The sequence below is a fragment of the Herpailurus yagouaroundi genome, unplaced genomic scaffold (genome assembly GCF_014898765.1).
Source record: "Herpailurus yagouaroundi ecotype Mexico unplaced genomic scaffold, PumYag 162, whole genome shotgun sequence".
Taxonomy (NCBI): domain Eukaryota; kingdom Metazoa; phylum Chordata; class Mammalia; order Carnivora; family Felidae; genus Herpailurus; species Herpailurus yagouaroundi.
Window position 1 is genome coordinate 73,145,387 of NW_024412403.1, and position 15,026 is coordinate 73,160,412.

The 15,026-nt window shown below is 37.9% G+C and overlaps 1 protein-coding gene across 1 annotated transcript in view; it reads left to right on the top strand.

Moving 5' to 3' along the window:
• The window catches only part of PAK2 (p21 (RAC1) activated kinase 2), a 94,254-nt gene extending 81,158 nt beyond the window's left edge, over positions 1 to 13,096 (top strand). The window contains exons 14-15 of the mRNA XM_040484863.1: positions 10,758 to 10,895; positions 11,353 to 13,096. Coding sequence (XP_040340797.1) covers positions 10,758 to 10,895; positions 11,353 to 11,439 — 225 coding nt within the window. The 3' untranslated portion in view covers positions 11,440 to 13,096. The remainder of the gene's footprint in view (positions 1 to 10,757; positions 10,896 to 11,352) is intronic.
• The last annotated feature ends 1,930 nt before the right edge of the window (positions 13,097 to 15,026 follow it).

The window sequence follows — 15,026 nt, forward strand, 5'->3', positions numbered from 1 at the left end:
AAAGAAAGAAAGAAAGAAAGAAAGAAAGAAAGAAAGAAAGAAAGAAAGAAAGAAAGAAAGGCAAATCAAAACCCAAACAAGATACCACTTCACACCTTCCAGAATGACTATAATCAGGGCCCCTGGGTAGCTCAGTCAGTCAGGCACCCAACTTCGGCTCAGGTCATGAACTCATGGTTTGTGGGTTCAGGCCCCACATTGCGCTCTGTGCTCACAGCTCAGAGTCTGGATCCTGCTTCAGATCCTGCGTCTCCCTCCCTCTCTGTCCCTCCCCTGCTCATGCTCTGTTTCTCTCTCTCTCAAAAATAAATAAACATTAAAAAAAAATTTTTTTAAAGAATGATTATAATCAAAAAGATGGACAATAAGTGTTCGTGAGAATGTGAAGAAATTGGAACCCTGATACGTTGCTAGTGGAACTGTAAAATGGTGCAGCACTTGGAAAACAATTTGACAGCTCCTCTAAAAGTTAATGTTGAGTTATCATATAACCTAGTAATTCCACTGCTAGTTACATACCCAAGACAATTAAAAGGCACCTGGGTGGCTCAGTCAGTTAAGCATCTGACTCTTGATTTTAGCTCAGGCCATGATTTCACAGTTAGTGAAATTGAGCCCCAAGTTGGATTTAGGACTCCAGACTGACAGAGTGGATGGAGCCTGCTTGGAATTCTCTCTCTTCCTCTTTGCCCCTCCCCAACTTACCCACACGCATTCCCTCTCCTTCTCTCTCAAAATAAAAATACTTTTTAAAAAAAAAAAGGTTTTATCCACATAAAATCTTGTACACAAATGTTCATAGCAGCATTATTCATAATAGTCAAAAGGTAGGAAAAACCCATATGCCTATCACCTGATGAATGAATGAACAAAAGTGGTATCCCACTACAATGGAATATTATTTAGTCATAATAAAAGTGGTGAAGTACAGGTATACGCAACATTAAACATGAAAGCATTTTGCTAAATGAAAGTCATACACAAAATGTCATATATTGTAGGGTTCCATTTGCCATCGATTTTTGTTATTCAGGTTTTGCAAAGCCGCAAACACTGAATTAACAAATTCTGAACTGTTTTTAGGGGAGATACAGGGTTGGGTTCTTGCAAGCCTTTGGTCACATTTCTATCAACAGATCAATACATAACCTTGCTTTTTGTGTGTTTCTGTTTAAAGCCATTTAAAAAAAAATTTTTTTTTGAGAGGGAGTGAGCGAGAGCCACGAGCGCATGCACACAGAGATGGGGCAGAGGGAGGAGAGAGAGAATCTTAAGCAGGCTCCATAGCCAGCACAGAGCCCGACTCAGGGCTTGATCCCATCCATGACCCTGGAATCGTGACATAACCAAAAATCCAGAATCCTTAACTGACTGAGCCACCCAGGTGCCCCATGAATTGTACACTTTAAAAGACTGATTTTTGAGGCACCTGGGTGGTTCAGTCGGTTAAGGATCTGACTTTGGCTCAGGTCGATCTCATAGTCCCTGGGTTCGAGCCCTATGTAGGACTCTGTGCTGACCCCTCAGAGCCTGGAGTCTGCTTTAGATTCAGTGTCTCCCTCTCTGTCTACCCCTCCCCCCCCCCGCTTGCACTCTGTCTGTCTGTCTGTCTGTCTCTCTCAAAACTAAACATTAAAAAGAAAATAAGGGTGATTTTTATAGTATGTGGATTGTATCTCAATGAAGCAATTTTTAAAGTTTTTAAGTTACCATATGAGTATAGGCTTATTGCCAGAAATTGTTCTTTTCTAATTTTTTTCCAAATAAGTTGGACTTGTTATAAAATGGACTCCAGAGGCCAAGGTAATGGGTATTTGTAGGAGGGGCCCTGTCTGGGTGGCTTTGGATTTTGACGTTCTTTTTTCCTGAATGCTTTTGCAACGATTCCAGTTCAAGCAAGCAATTACAGTACTTTAATAGAAGTGATTAATTTTAGAACACTTTGGAACAATTTTTTAAATCCTCTAATTTCATTAATTTGTTTAACAAATATTGATTCAAGTACCTGCTCTGCGGTAGGCACTATACAAGGTGCTGTCTACCGACAAAAATTCCTGCCTTCATAGAAGGTAGAGAGAAACAATAAAATAAGTAAGAATAGTATGTAATATATTAAATGATACAGTCTAAGTGCCCTGACTGGTAGGAGGGATTCAGGATTGTTTGATTTCACAAGAGTGCTTGAGAGGGCTTCACTGAGGTGACATTTGAACACAGGAGATAAGAAACATAGGAGGTACCTAAGGGAAGAACATTCTAGTCAGAAAGAACAGTACATGCAAAGGCTGTGAAGCCGAAGCATTCGTGGTATATTCAAAGACCATTTAAGATTCCTCCATAGCTAGTGTGCAGGGAGCACACAGTAGGAGAAAAAAGATAGGTGAAGAAATGGGACCAGACTGTATAGTGCTTTATTAGGCTTTTATAAGAATTTTGGTGGCATTTGGGTGGATCAGTCAATTGAGTGTCCAACTCTTGATTTTGGCTCAAGTCATAACCTCATGGTTCATAAGTCTGAGCCTCGTGTGTTGGACTCTGCACTGACAACCTTCTTGGAATTCTCTCTCCCTCTCTCTCTGTCCCTCTCTGACTTGTGCATGTGTGCATGCACTCCCTCAAATAAACATTAAAAAAAAAAGAATCCTGGCTTCTTCATAAGTAAGACAGCCAAACCATTGTAGAGTTTTGAGCAGAGATGTGAAATGGTCTTACTGACATCTTAACAAGATCACTCTGGCTACTTTATTGAAAAAAGATTTTCAAGTGAGGTAAAGATAGACACAAGAAGACCAGTTAGAAGGCTATTGCAATAATCCAGGCAAGACATGATGGTATACTAGACCAGAATGGTATCAGTAGAGGTGGGGAAAAGTAATTGGATTCTGGATGTATTTGGAAAGGAGAGCCTATGGCTGGCGGGGGGACGGCAGCTTCAGCAGTGATATGACCCAAAAATTTGGCCTAAACAACTGGAATGGTGAAATTCAAGTTCACCTTAACTGAAATGGGGAAGACTACAGGTAGAGTGGCATGTGGGGTGGCAGGTGGGAGATCAGGAGGTAACATTTTAGCATATTTTAGATATGTTCTATTAAGACATCCAAGTGGATATGTTGAATAGGCTGTTGGGTATGCCAGTCTAAGATTAGGCCAGAGGTGTAAAATTGAGACTTAGCTATAGAAATTATTTAAAGCTATGCAGCTAGAGTGCTCGCTTCGGTAGCACATATACTAAAGCTATGCAGCTAGATAAGATCACCAGGTCAAGTGGGCATAGACAGACAATAGAAAATTTTCAGCTTGCATCCTGAGGCATTTGTTCCATAGTTAACAGTTGATGTGGCAGACCAGCAAGGAATGGCTGGAGAGGTACATAAAACCAAAATAAACACATGCCCTTGAATCTTCACACAAAAAGTGGGGGAGGCATCAGCTTATCAGAAACTATAGTTACGTCAAGTAAGATGAAGACTAAGACTTGATCATTCAAGTTGGCAATGTGAATGTAATTGATGGAAACTTGGCAAGCAGGAACTTCTCCTGTCAACATGGAATAACAGGTACCAGATTAACCACCCTTGCCAAAAGGAACAACAACAAAAAAATGAGAATATATGAAACAATGGTTTGCAAGACCCTGGACATCAAACAGTGAAGAACAGTGATCTCCAAAAGTGGAAAAGGCTTGAGGTGAGCCCTGTGACTGCCTCCAGCTTAATGTCTTAAGAGAATTTCTAGGCCATGTACAGGGAGGAAGGGCCCAGGTGGAGCACAGTGGTCTCACTGAGAGTCTGGGGAGGATAAGGCAGCTGGAGTTTACAAGACAGAGAATGGGAGAAGAGAAAGCTTCATAGAAGATTCTGGAGATCCGTGAAGTCCCCTTTGAGCATTCAGTAGAGATTGGTGCATCTTTGTGAAGAGTCTACCCAAGGTCAGGGGACCCATCTGGTAAGATTGGAGTAAACAGTTGCTTGGTGCTCACACAGAGGCTGGGAATGGTTCCTGCTTTTGTCAGCCACAGTGGAAAACCTTGTAATTCACAGGATATGGAATGGAAGACTCAAAAGAGTCCTGCATCAGTGATGGGAAGTAATTACCCCTAGACTAAATGCTGCTATGGTCCCACCTAACAAATCTTAAAAACAAGACCCAAAGAGATCTTGTTCCCAAGTAACTGCGTTGCAGAGCAAAACTCGAATATTTATAGGAATACAGAAATATCCAGCACCCAACAAATGCTTAAATATCCAGTCAAAGTTCATCAGAGAGGCAGAAGAGCAGGAAGGTACAACCCATAATGAGAAAAATCAATCCATTGCAACAGACCAGAACTGACAGAGATAAAAGAGTACATAAAAGCATTAAAGCAGTTTTTAAGAGCAGAAGCATTTTAAAAGAATATTTTTTCAAAACCCAAATTGAAGTTATAGATAGAAACTACAGTGTAGTTCGAAGGTTTATAGTTTGAGATTGAATTAATAGCAAGTGATACATTGCAGAAAAAATGATTAATGATAATCATAGACCAAGTAATAAAAAGCTATCCAAAATAGAAATAAATTTTTTTAAGAAATGAAATAGCAATAGTGAGCTGTGAGATAACTTTAAGTGTTCTAATGTATGTGAAATAAGTTTTGGGGAAAAATCAGACAATCAGGAATTCTGCAGCCAATGAATATCTTTTTAAAATTAAGGCAAAATAAGGATTTTTCTCAAACATAGACACTGAAAGAATTTATCACCAGCAGATCTACACTACAAGAAATAGTAGAAGAAATCTTTCAAGCAGAAAGAAAATGGTAATATGACTCCACACAAAGAAATGAGTATTAGAAATAGTAACTGTGAGTAAATAAATCCAATTTTTTTTTCTTATGTAAATATCTTTAAAAGATAAAACTCTTGGGGCACCTGGGTGGCTAGTTGGTTAAGCATCTGACTTCAGCTCAGGTCATGATCTTGAGGTTCGTTTGTGAGTTCGAGCCCTGCATCAGGCTCTGTGCTGACAGCTCAAAGCCTGGAGCTTCAGATTCTGTCTCCATCTTTCTCTGCTCCTCCCTCACTCACACACTGTCTCTCAAATATAAAACATTTAAGTAAGTAAATAAATGTTAAAACTGTTTACATCAAAATAATAATGGGAAGGGGAAGAAAAAAAACATGTGTACAGGTAAAATGACAACAAAAGCATAAGGCTGAGGAGGAAAACCATAAGATTGTCATAGTCTGGTGTAATATTGTGATGATTGTGAAATTGAAAGATGTATGCCCCTTACCTCTTAAGCAAACCCTAAAATACTGAAAGAATTACACCTAATAAAATTCAACTAAGGAGATAAAACAGAATTATAAATAATTCTGAGTTAAAGAGAAGACTCCACATGGATCGGTTTGTCAAAGGGGTAAGGTGCCAATGAAAAGAGCTCCAGTGGCCAAAGATGCAACAATTTGAACAAAATAAAGTTGTAGGGGATAATAATCCAAAGTATAAGATAATATTTATGTGTCCTTGCTGGTATAAGTAAGTAATTGAATAAATAAATCGGCAGGAGAGACAACTCTTATGCAGAAAATTTTCAAATAATTCGTGTGGATGTTCCACCCTAAGGGCAATGGAGCATAACTCCGTACTCCTTAAGTATAGACTGCACATAGTGATAAGAGCACAGTAAGAAAAGAGAGGAAAACAGTAACTTTGCAGTAGAAAAACCTGACAGGCACTGCCTTAGCCAGCTGAAAAGGTCAACATCAACAGGCATAAATTATGTTGATAGTATGTGCCACTCTAGATAGAAAGTGGCACTCTAACTGTGATGTTGCTTCCCAAAGCACATATTCTCATTCTAATCATGAAGAAAACATCAAATTCCAGTAGAAGGCATTCTGTGAAATTAAACCTGACCAATACTCCAAACTGTCAAGGTCATCAAAAGCAAAGGAAAGTCTGAGAAATTTTCACTGCCAAGAGGAGCCCACAGAGACATGACAACACGATGTAATGTATAATGAGTGTCCTGAGACAGAAACTAGGGTGGGAGGAGGGGTGAAATAGGGAAATCTATAGTACGAATGCTGGAAGCACTAAGGGCCTCTATGAGGTTAATGATGCCAGTCCACAGGGATCTATTTCTTCTGCTGTCCTTAGCTGTGGAGGTACAAGCAAAGAGCAGGCAAAGTTGGATATGTAGCAAAGTGATTGCTATGAAGTGCAAGAGGGTCAAAGTGATTATATGGAAGGAATGATGAACAACTGGAGATCAATGGGATTTATTTAAGTTTAGTGGAGTCAAAGGATCGCGGTGTTGGGGGTGTTCACAATGCAGAAGGTAGGAGGTGGACAGCAATAGTGATTTCAGAGTTGCAGTCATGGGTACTGATGAGGCACAGGCTGTGACCATGAGCTTGTGTGACCAAGGGAGGCCAAAGCACAAAAGCATGGGAGAAGAGGAGGTCAAGGAACTGTTACTGGCATCTCTGTAGCTACTGAAATCGCTCTGAATTATGAGCAGTGTTAGAGATGATAACAGTGTTTGGTAGATACTTGAAACAAAGTAAAGTAGATGTGAGTTTGAAAGCCTGGGACTTCCAGAAGAGGGAGGTAGATATCTCTGGCAATGAGGAACCACCAGGACACTCCTTCTCTAGGTACAGTGGTACAAAGGGCTAAGAGGGACTGGCCTACTCCTAGAGAGCACTGTGGATGAGGCAGTTCATCAGGGGAGAACGGTTCATAAACGGAGGGGCAGTGGTGGATGAAGAAGTGAAGGTGGAAAGGGGAGCATGCAGAGCCAAGTGGGCATGAGAGTACAGAAGCTGCGGGAACAAGCAGTCCCGGTCTCCTTGTAATCACTAGCATAAATGCAGATACAGAGGGTAATAAGAGTTATTTCAAGGTAGAAAAATGGCTGTTAAGCGTTTGGAGAGAAGGCATACTTGACAGGAGTGCTTGTTTTTATGGGCTTCCCTCTTAACCCCTTCTGATGGAGTATGGGGCTTAGCAGTCTGAGGATCTTCACTTGAATTGCTATCTCAAGTAATTTCTTAGCATGGCATTTGTAAATGAAAATTTTATCACATAAAGAGAAGTGAGCTCAGGTGGCAAAGAAATGGGCACACTCATGTCCTGATTTTTTGAGTGTCAGTATCCTTTTTTATGGCATTTTGGTGATACAGCAGAAACGTGAAATAATTCAGGAAAAAATTTAGGTGACCTTGGGTTTGGCAGTGTTTTTAGATAAAACATCAAAAAGCATGATCCATAAAAGAATAAATTGGACTTGATTAAAGTTAGAATCATCCTTTCTGACAAAAACACTATTAAGAGAATGAAAAGATAAGTCACTCGCTGGGAGAAATAATTTCCAGAACACCCATTAGATGATCAGATGTTGTCCAAAATATATAAAGAACTCTTCAAACTTCAACAATGAGAAAATAAACAACCTAATGCAAAAATGGACAAAACATCTCCACAGACAGCTAAAGAAGATACACAGTTGGCAAATAAGCATTTAATAAGATGTTCAACATCTTGTTTATTAGGGAACTGCAAAATTAAAACAACACAAATATATATACCTATTAGAATGGCCTTAAATTTTTTTTTTTTTTAATGATGATACCAAATGCTGATGAGAATGTGGAGCAGTAACTTTCTTTTGTTGCTGGTGGAAATTGAAAATGATACAACCACTTTAGAAGACATGATTTCATCTATAGAGTTAAAAAGATCAGTGGTTGCCAGGTGTTTGCAGAGATGGGATGGGGAAGAAGAATGGGTGGAGCACAAGAGATTATTAGGACAGTGAAATTTTTCTGTAGGATACTATAATGTCAGAAACATGACCATGTGCATTTGTCAAAATCCATACAACTATGCACCGCAAAGAGTGGACCCCAGTGTAAGTCATAGACTTTCATTTAGTGAAAATATATCAGTAGTGGTTCTTCACTTGTAACAAGTGTATTAATGTAATTAATTAATTACTTTGTTGAGTGATTGATGTAATTAATTGATTGTATTAATGTAAGGAACCATCCCCATTATCAACATCCCTCACCAGAGGGTACATTCCACAATCCATGAACCTACATTAGCACCTCGTTATCACCCAGAGTCCATAACATTAGGGTGCACACTTGGTGTGCAATTTTATGGGCTTGGACAGATGTATAATGAAATAGTAACATATGTCCATCACCAACATAGTATTTTCACTGCCCTAAAAATCGTCTATATTCTGCCTGTTTCAATAGCTTTATAGATACAGCTGGTTTAAAAAAAAAGTTTTCAGACTTCAACCTCTACATTACAAAGCTGTAATCATCAAGACAGTATGGTACTGGAACAAAAACAGACACTCAGATCAATGGAATAGAATAGAATGGACCCACAAACGTGTGGCCAACTAATCTTTGACAAAGGAAAGAATATCCAATGGAATAAAAGACAGTCTCTTCAGCAAGTGGTGCTGGGAAAACAGGACAGCGACATGCTGAAGAATGAACCTGGACCACTTTCTTACACCAGACACAAAAATAAACTCAAAATGGATGAAAGACTTAAATGTAAGACAGGAAGCCATCAAAATCCTCGAGGAGAAAGCAGACAAAAGCCTCTTTGACCTTGGCCTCAGCAACTTCTTACTCAACATGTCTCCGGACGCAAGGGGAACAAAAGCGAAAATGAACTGTTGCAACCTCATCAAAATAAGCTTCTGCACAGTGAAGGAAACAATCAGCAAAACTGAAAGACAACCTACCAAATGGGAGAAGATATTTGCAAATGACATATCAGATAAAGGGTTAGTATCCAAAATCTATCAAACTCAACATGCAAACAACAAATAATCCAGTGAAGAAATGGGCAAAAGACACGAACAGACACTTCTCCAAAGAAGACATCCAGATGGCCAACTGACACATGAAAAGATGCTCAACATCACTCATCATCAGGGAAATACAAATCAAAACCACAATGAGATTATCGCCTCACCCCTGTCAGAATGGCTAACATAAACAACTCAGGCAAAAACAGATGTTGGCAAGGATGTAGAGAAAGAGGATCTCTTTTGCACTGTTCGTGGGAATGCAATTGGTGCAGCCACTCTGGAACAGTATGGAGGTTCCTCAGAAAATTCAAAATAGAACTACCCTATGACCCAGCAATTGCACTACTAGGTATTTATCCAAGGGATACAGGTAGACTGTTTCAAAGGGGCACATGCACCCCCATGTTTATAGCAGCACTATCAACAATAGCCAAAGTATGGAAAGAGCCCAAATGTCCATCGATGGATGAATGGATAAAGAAGATGAGGGGTGTGTGTGTGTGTGTGTGTGTGTGTGTGTGTACGTACAATGGAGTATTACTCAGCAATCAAAAAGAATAAAATCTTGCCATTTGCAACTGTGTGGATGGAACTAGAGGGTATTATGCTAAGAGAAATTAGAGAAAGACAATATCATATGACTTCATTCATATGAGGACTTTAAGATACAAAACCGGTGAACATAAGGGAAGTAAAAATAATATAAAAACAGGGAGGGGGACAAAATATAAGAGACTCTTAAATATGGAGAACAAACAGGATTACTGGAGGGGTTTGGGAGAGGGGATGGGCTAAACGGGTAAGGGGTATTAAGGAATCTACTCCTGAAATCATTGTTGCACTATATGCTAACTAACTTGGATGTAAATTTTAAAAAATAAGTAAAAATAATAAATAAATAAATAAATAATAAACTGAAACAAAGTTTCAAGAAATCCTGTTTTGAAATCTGATGTGACTTGAGAAAAAAAAGCTTGAGAAAGGTAAATGGATGCTATATGTTGATATTGGAATTGTGCTCATTTTTCTTTCTACCCTTATGTATTATAGTTCTTTTATCAATATGTATTACATTTAGTATAACCCCTCTCCAAAAAGATGAAGCTAATTTTTGAAAAAGAAATTAGGAGGGACACTGGAGTGGCTCAGTCACTTAAGCATCCAACTTCGGCTCAGGTCATGATCTCACAGTTCGTGAGTTCAAGCCCCACATCGGGCTCTGTGCCAGCCCAGAGTCTGGAGCCTGCTTTGGATTCTGTGTCTCATTCTCTCTCTTCCCCTCCCCCACTTGTGCTCTGTCTCTCAAAAATAAATAAACTTTTTAAAAAAATGTGAAAAAGAAATGAGAATACAACATCTAAAAATAAAGGGAAGGGGCGCCTGAGTGGCTCAATTGGTTTAGCGTCTCATATGAGATCGAGCACCTTGTCAGACTCTGCACAGGGTGTGGAGCCTGCATGGGATTATCTCTCTTTCTCTCTCTGCTGCTCCCCGTGTGTGCTCTGTCAAAATAAATAAATAGACATTTAAAAATAATAAAAGCTAAGGGAGAATATATGAAACAAATAGGCAGAAATAATACTAAACCTTAATTTAGTGTTTCTGGTGATTGTCTTCCCCCCACCCCCTCCCCAAGAGACCACACAGGGGAGGGTCAGAGAGAGAGAGAGAGAAAACAGAATTCCTAGCAGGGTCCCAGCTGTCAACACAGAGCCAGCCCTACATGGGGCTCGAATTCACGAACCCTGAAATTATGACCTGAACCAAAATCAAGAGTCAGACGCTCAACTGCCTGAGCCACCCAGGCACCCCAATAAATAAATCTTTAAAAAAAAATTTAAGCAAAAGATCCATAAACTTTTAAAAAGTGGTGTCTCACTTTGTTGCGCTACCTTAAGTATGTCAAAAATGTTCTTCTGTTTTTAGGCCTTGTACCTGATAGCAACTAATGGAACCCCAGAACTTCAGAATCCAGAGAAACTTTCCCCAATATTTCGGGATTTCTTAAACCGTTGTTTAGAAATGGATGTGGAGAAAAGGGGTTCGGCCAAAGAATTGTTACAGGTGAATTTGGAAATAATACTATTTTTGGATAAAGTTGACTTTTTTGAGTAAACAACAGAAAGTTTACATAGGGTTAATAATTACCATTTTGCTCTTCATTTATCACCAGCAACATTGTAGCTGCTGCAGTTTAGGATTGTATCTGCTAGGAATAAAATAGCTATAACACTAAAATTAGGTATATGAGTTTTTGCATGTTGTCAGTTGTCAGACAAGTCCATTGCTGGTGTGGGTATCTGGGTCATTTAGGTGAGCTTTTATAATATTAAATAGACTAAAAAGACTGATTTCAACTATAAAAGTGATATATTGATTATGTTGACTTTATACACATACTGAAATATGTGTTTGTTAAATAAATTTTAATCCATAAAATAGTCTTTGGGGTTTAATTGAAAGGAAATTTTTAGCTTCTAAACTAGTGACATTCATGCATCTTTCCCCCTCTTTCTGGCAGCATCCCTTCCTGAAACTGGCCAAACCATTGTCCAGCTTGACGCCACTGATCATGGCAGCTAAAGAAGCAATGAAGAGTAACCGTTAGCATCATTGCCGTGGCCTCGTATTCTTTCTTCCATTTTCTAAAAGAAATCTTTTAATATATGAAAATTATTACTCTTTGGGGCTTAAAGAAATGGTCTGTATAACATGGAGGAAAAAGCAAACTACTGCTTCCTGAAGACAACCAAGAGAAAATTACAAAACGGAATGAAAACTTTCCATTGAATCCCTTCTTTATAGGGTCCAAAAGGAATTATGGACTGAATCACTAGCCATCTTTCAGCAGACAGCCCATCAGGGCCATTTATCATGCTTGAGATTTGCATTTAATTTTGCTGATTTCACTGTAATGGATCCCATTCATTGTCCCTTTTGGGGGGGGGGGGGGGTATTTTCAATACTTGAATGGCAGATTCGAGTTTTTCAAGAGTATTTGTTTCATCTGCTAGTCTTTTCTCTCCATAGCCTTTTTTCCCCTTGACATGCTCTTTTTGAGTTGCTTTGAGAAATTTTTCTCAAGCCTAAATTTGAGGCAAATGTAATAAAATTATGTAGTTCCTTATATTGGCAAAGGAGCTCAAAATCGTTTAGCTTTGTATAGAAGTTAGGGCCAGCTATTATTACATGTAGTATTTCAGTTCATAATTTGAACTGAAGGAAGGGAAGAAAAATATGTGATTTTTACCTTTTTTAATAATGTGAAAGTCAATTTTAGAAATTTCATGGTAGTGAGTTGTTTGGCATTTGTTACATGTATAATAGAGAGACTAATAATCTATATTTATAACTAAATCATTGAGACAGAAAAAGAATCCCATTGACTATACAACCTTACAATTTAATTTCCTTTCTAAGTGTATCCTCTGCAGATTGGGCTTTAGGAACCAAAGTTATTTGCTCTTTCTTGTTCCAACTTGGGCTTTGTGACTGGTTGGTATTGCTACTTTGCCCTTCCCCCTTTTTTCCCTTCATTTTGGAAATAAGTTTCTGTATATGTTGTAATTTTAGTTAGTTTGTTTTTTAATTAACCCTCGCACCCTACTCCACCCCTCTCCCTTTGGTAAATAATATAATAACCATTGAATTTTCAGAATTTAAAAGTTAATTTTTTTCCCATTTAAAGAAGAAAAATACTCGGAGCTAGCAGAAACAAAGCGAGAGACTAGAACTCTAAAATAATTAGGTAAGATTATATTCATGTAAGAGAAATGACGGTTACATAGAGATGCCGCTTCTGACCAGTAAACTGTGGAGATTTGTTATAAACATTGTTCCCAACCCAGTACCAACATTTTACTAGCAATGAGAACTTAACATGACAAAGTTCTTGATAAATTCATTGATAATTTGAGATGTTGAGTTACTCTAGATTTTTTTCAAAAAAAATAATGTGTAAAAAAAAAACTAGAGAAAGGAAGAAAAATGAAATATCCTTGTTGATAGCAATACTTTTTTTATTTTAAAAATTTTAAGAAGGTCTGTGACCTGTAGCATTACTTATGAGAGTGCCCTCTCTTCTCCCCTCCCCGTTCTCTCCTTATTTTTTATTTTCTTATGGAAGCAGTGTCGTCCCTCAAGCCACATTAAAGAAAACAATCTGGTTTGGTTCAGGCATTTTGTTCCCACCACCACTCTTAATTAACTTCCCACCTACTTGCCGTCAGTAGTACAAATCATGAATAAAAATAATTTTGAGTACATTAAGGGAACTAATAGAATTTTATGTCCTATCATTTTCATCACATCTATGTTAAGATATGAGGATAGAATGGCTGTTTTTTATTGATAACGCAAGGTTTTCACAAAATGTGTAAAATAATTAGTGGAACTTTAACATAGAGCACTTAATGATTTCTGTTTTCAGTTTGATTTTTTTTTAATTAAAAAGTTTTTTTTAATGTTTATTTTTGAGAGAGAGACAGACAGAGTGAGCAGGGGAGGGGCAGACAGAGAGAGGGAGACACAGAATCTGAAGCAGGCTCCAGGGTCTGAGCTGTCAGCACAGGGCCTGACGTGGGGCTTGAACTCAAAAATGTGAGATCATGACCTAAGCCGAAGTCGGGCACTTAGACCGACTGAGCCACCCGGGCGCCCCCCAGTTTGATTCCTGATTTCATTTTTCTTTGGATTATATTGACCACCTACAGCTATTACTAAATTACCTTACAGAAACAAGCTGGTTTATTTCTGATGAAAATCTACAGTGCCTCTGGAGTTTCAGATTCGAACATTCTGTGTAAATAGTTGTTTGGATGGATTACAATAAAGAAGATGCTACCAATGAAATAGAAAACCAACTAGATGTTAAGACTGATCCTCATGACCACTCTAGAAGGCCCTTCCATACATATGTCATAAAGACCATATTCCTTCAATTTAGTGCCAATGCCCCATTTTTATGCCTGTGACTCAACAAAGGTCTTTTCAATTTATAGAAGCAGTCTGGGATTTGTATTTACAACTTCTTTGAGGGTTACCTGCATGTCCATTGCTGGCAACGGACTTTGTCATTAAAACCTGACTCCTAGGTTAAGGGAGCTACACTGTGGTTTATTCTTTACTTACTTGGATAAACTAACTTGTAATAGAAATATACTTTGGTTAATTCTGAAATGTGTCATTTTTAAACAACGTAATCCTAAAAGCAATATGGAATTGTGATTTATTAGTTAATTTTAAATTAAAATGTTCAGATCTTGTTGAAAGAAAAATTATATCTGAATCAGTTCATGTTTTTTTTAATAACTACCTTTTGTAGTCACCCTTTTTGTCCTCACTTTAGAATGAAGATTCCCATTTAAATCTAAAAGTTACCTTAGTTGTCCTCTTGTGTTATTAAAACAATGTTACTATAGTACTTATTTATTATATTTCAGATTTTCTGGTGGTCTTAAAGTTTCCTTCTCCTCTTGTTCCTTTTGCTGCTTTAAAGGGACAGTTAAAACCGGGAAACCATGAAAATATTGAATTTTTTAAACAGAGTGGTTGTGATAGCGTAAGAAACCAAAGCTAACACAACTGTCTTCGTGTGTTGAGTGCCTGGCACATAGAATAAATTCTCTTCCCTTCTACACATAAACATTAAGCTGCTTAATAATATGTATCTAGTTACCACCAGTCCTAAATGAAACTGTGCCTTTCATAAGCAATTTAAAACTACCTATATGAGTATTTCTTTATAGGGCTCACATAAATACATGTCTGTTTCTATATGCTGTATTCTAGCCAGAACAATTTTAGATCTGATTGGGCTGTAGGTATAGTTAGAAAAAAATGAGAATTTGCATCAGTTTTCTTAATTTAAAAACTTTAAATATAGTGAGATCCATATCCAGTGAAATGTCAAAAAATCATTATAGAATTATAGCTAAAATCCAGATTCATATTCCTTTTGGGTTTTTTATAGTAGAATTTCATAGTTAAGTAAAGTGAAGATTGTCTTCGGTGTTTCCATTGCTTCCACAATACATAAGCTAAACAATTAAAATTCGTTTTCCCTCAGTGTATGTATGTGTGTGTGTGTGTGTGTGTGTGTGTGTAAGAAAACACACACACACACACACACACACGTACTTTTTTTTTTTTTTTTTAATCACTCAACACATTTACTGACCACTTTGGCAAAGACAC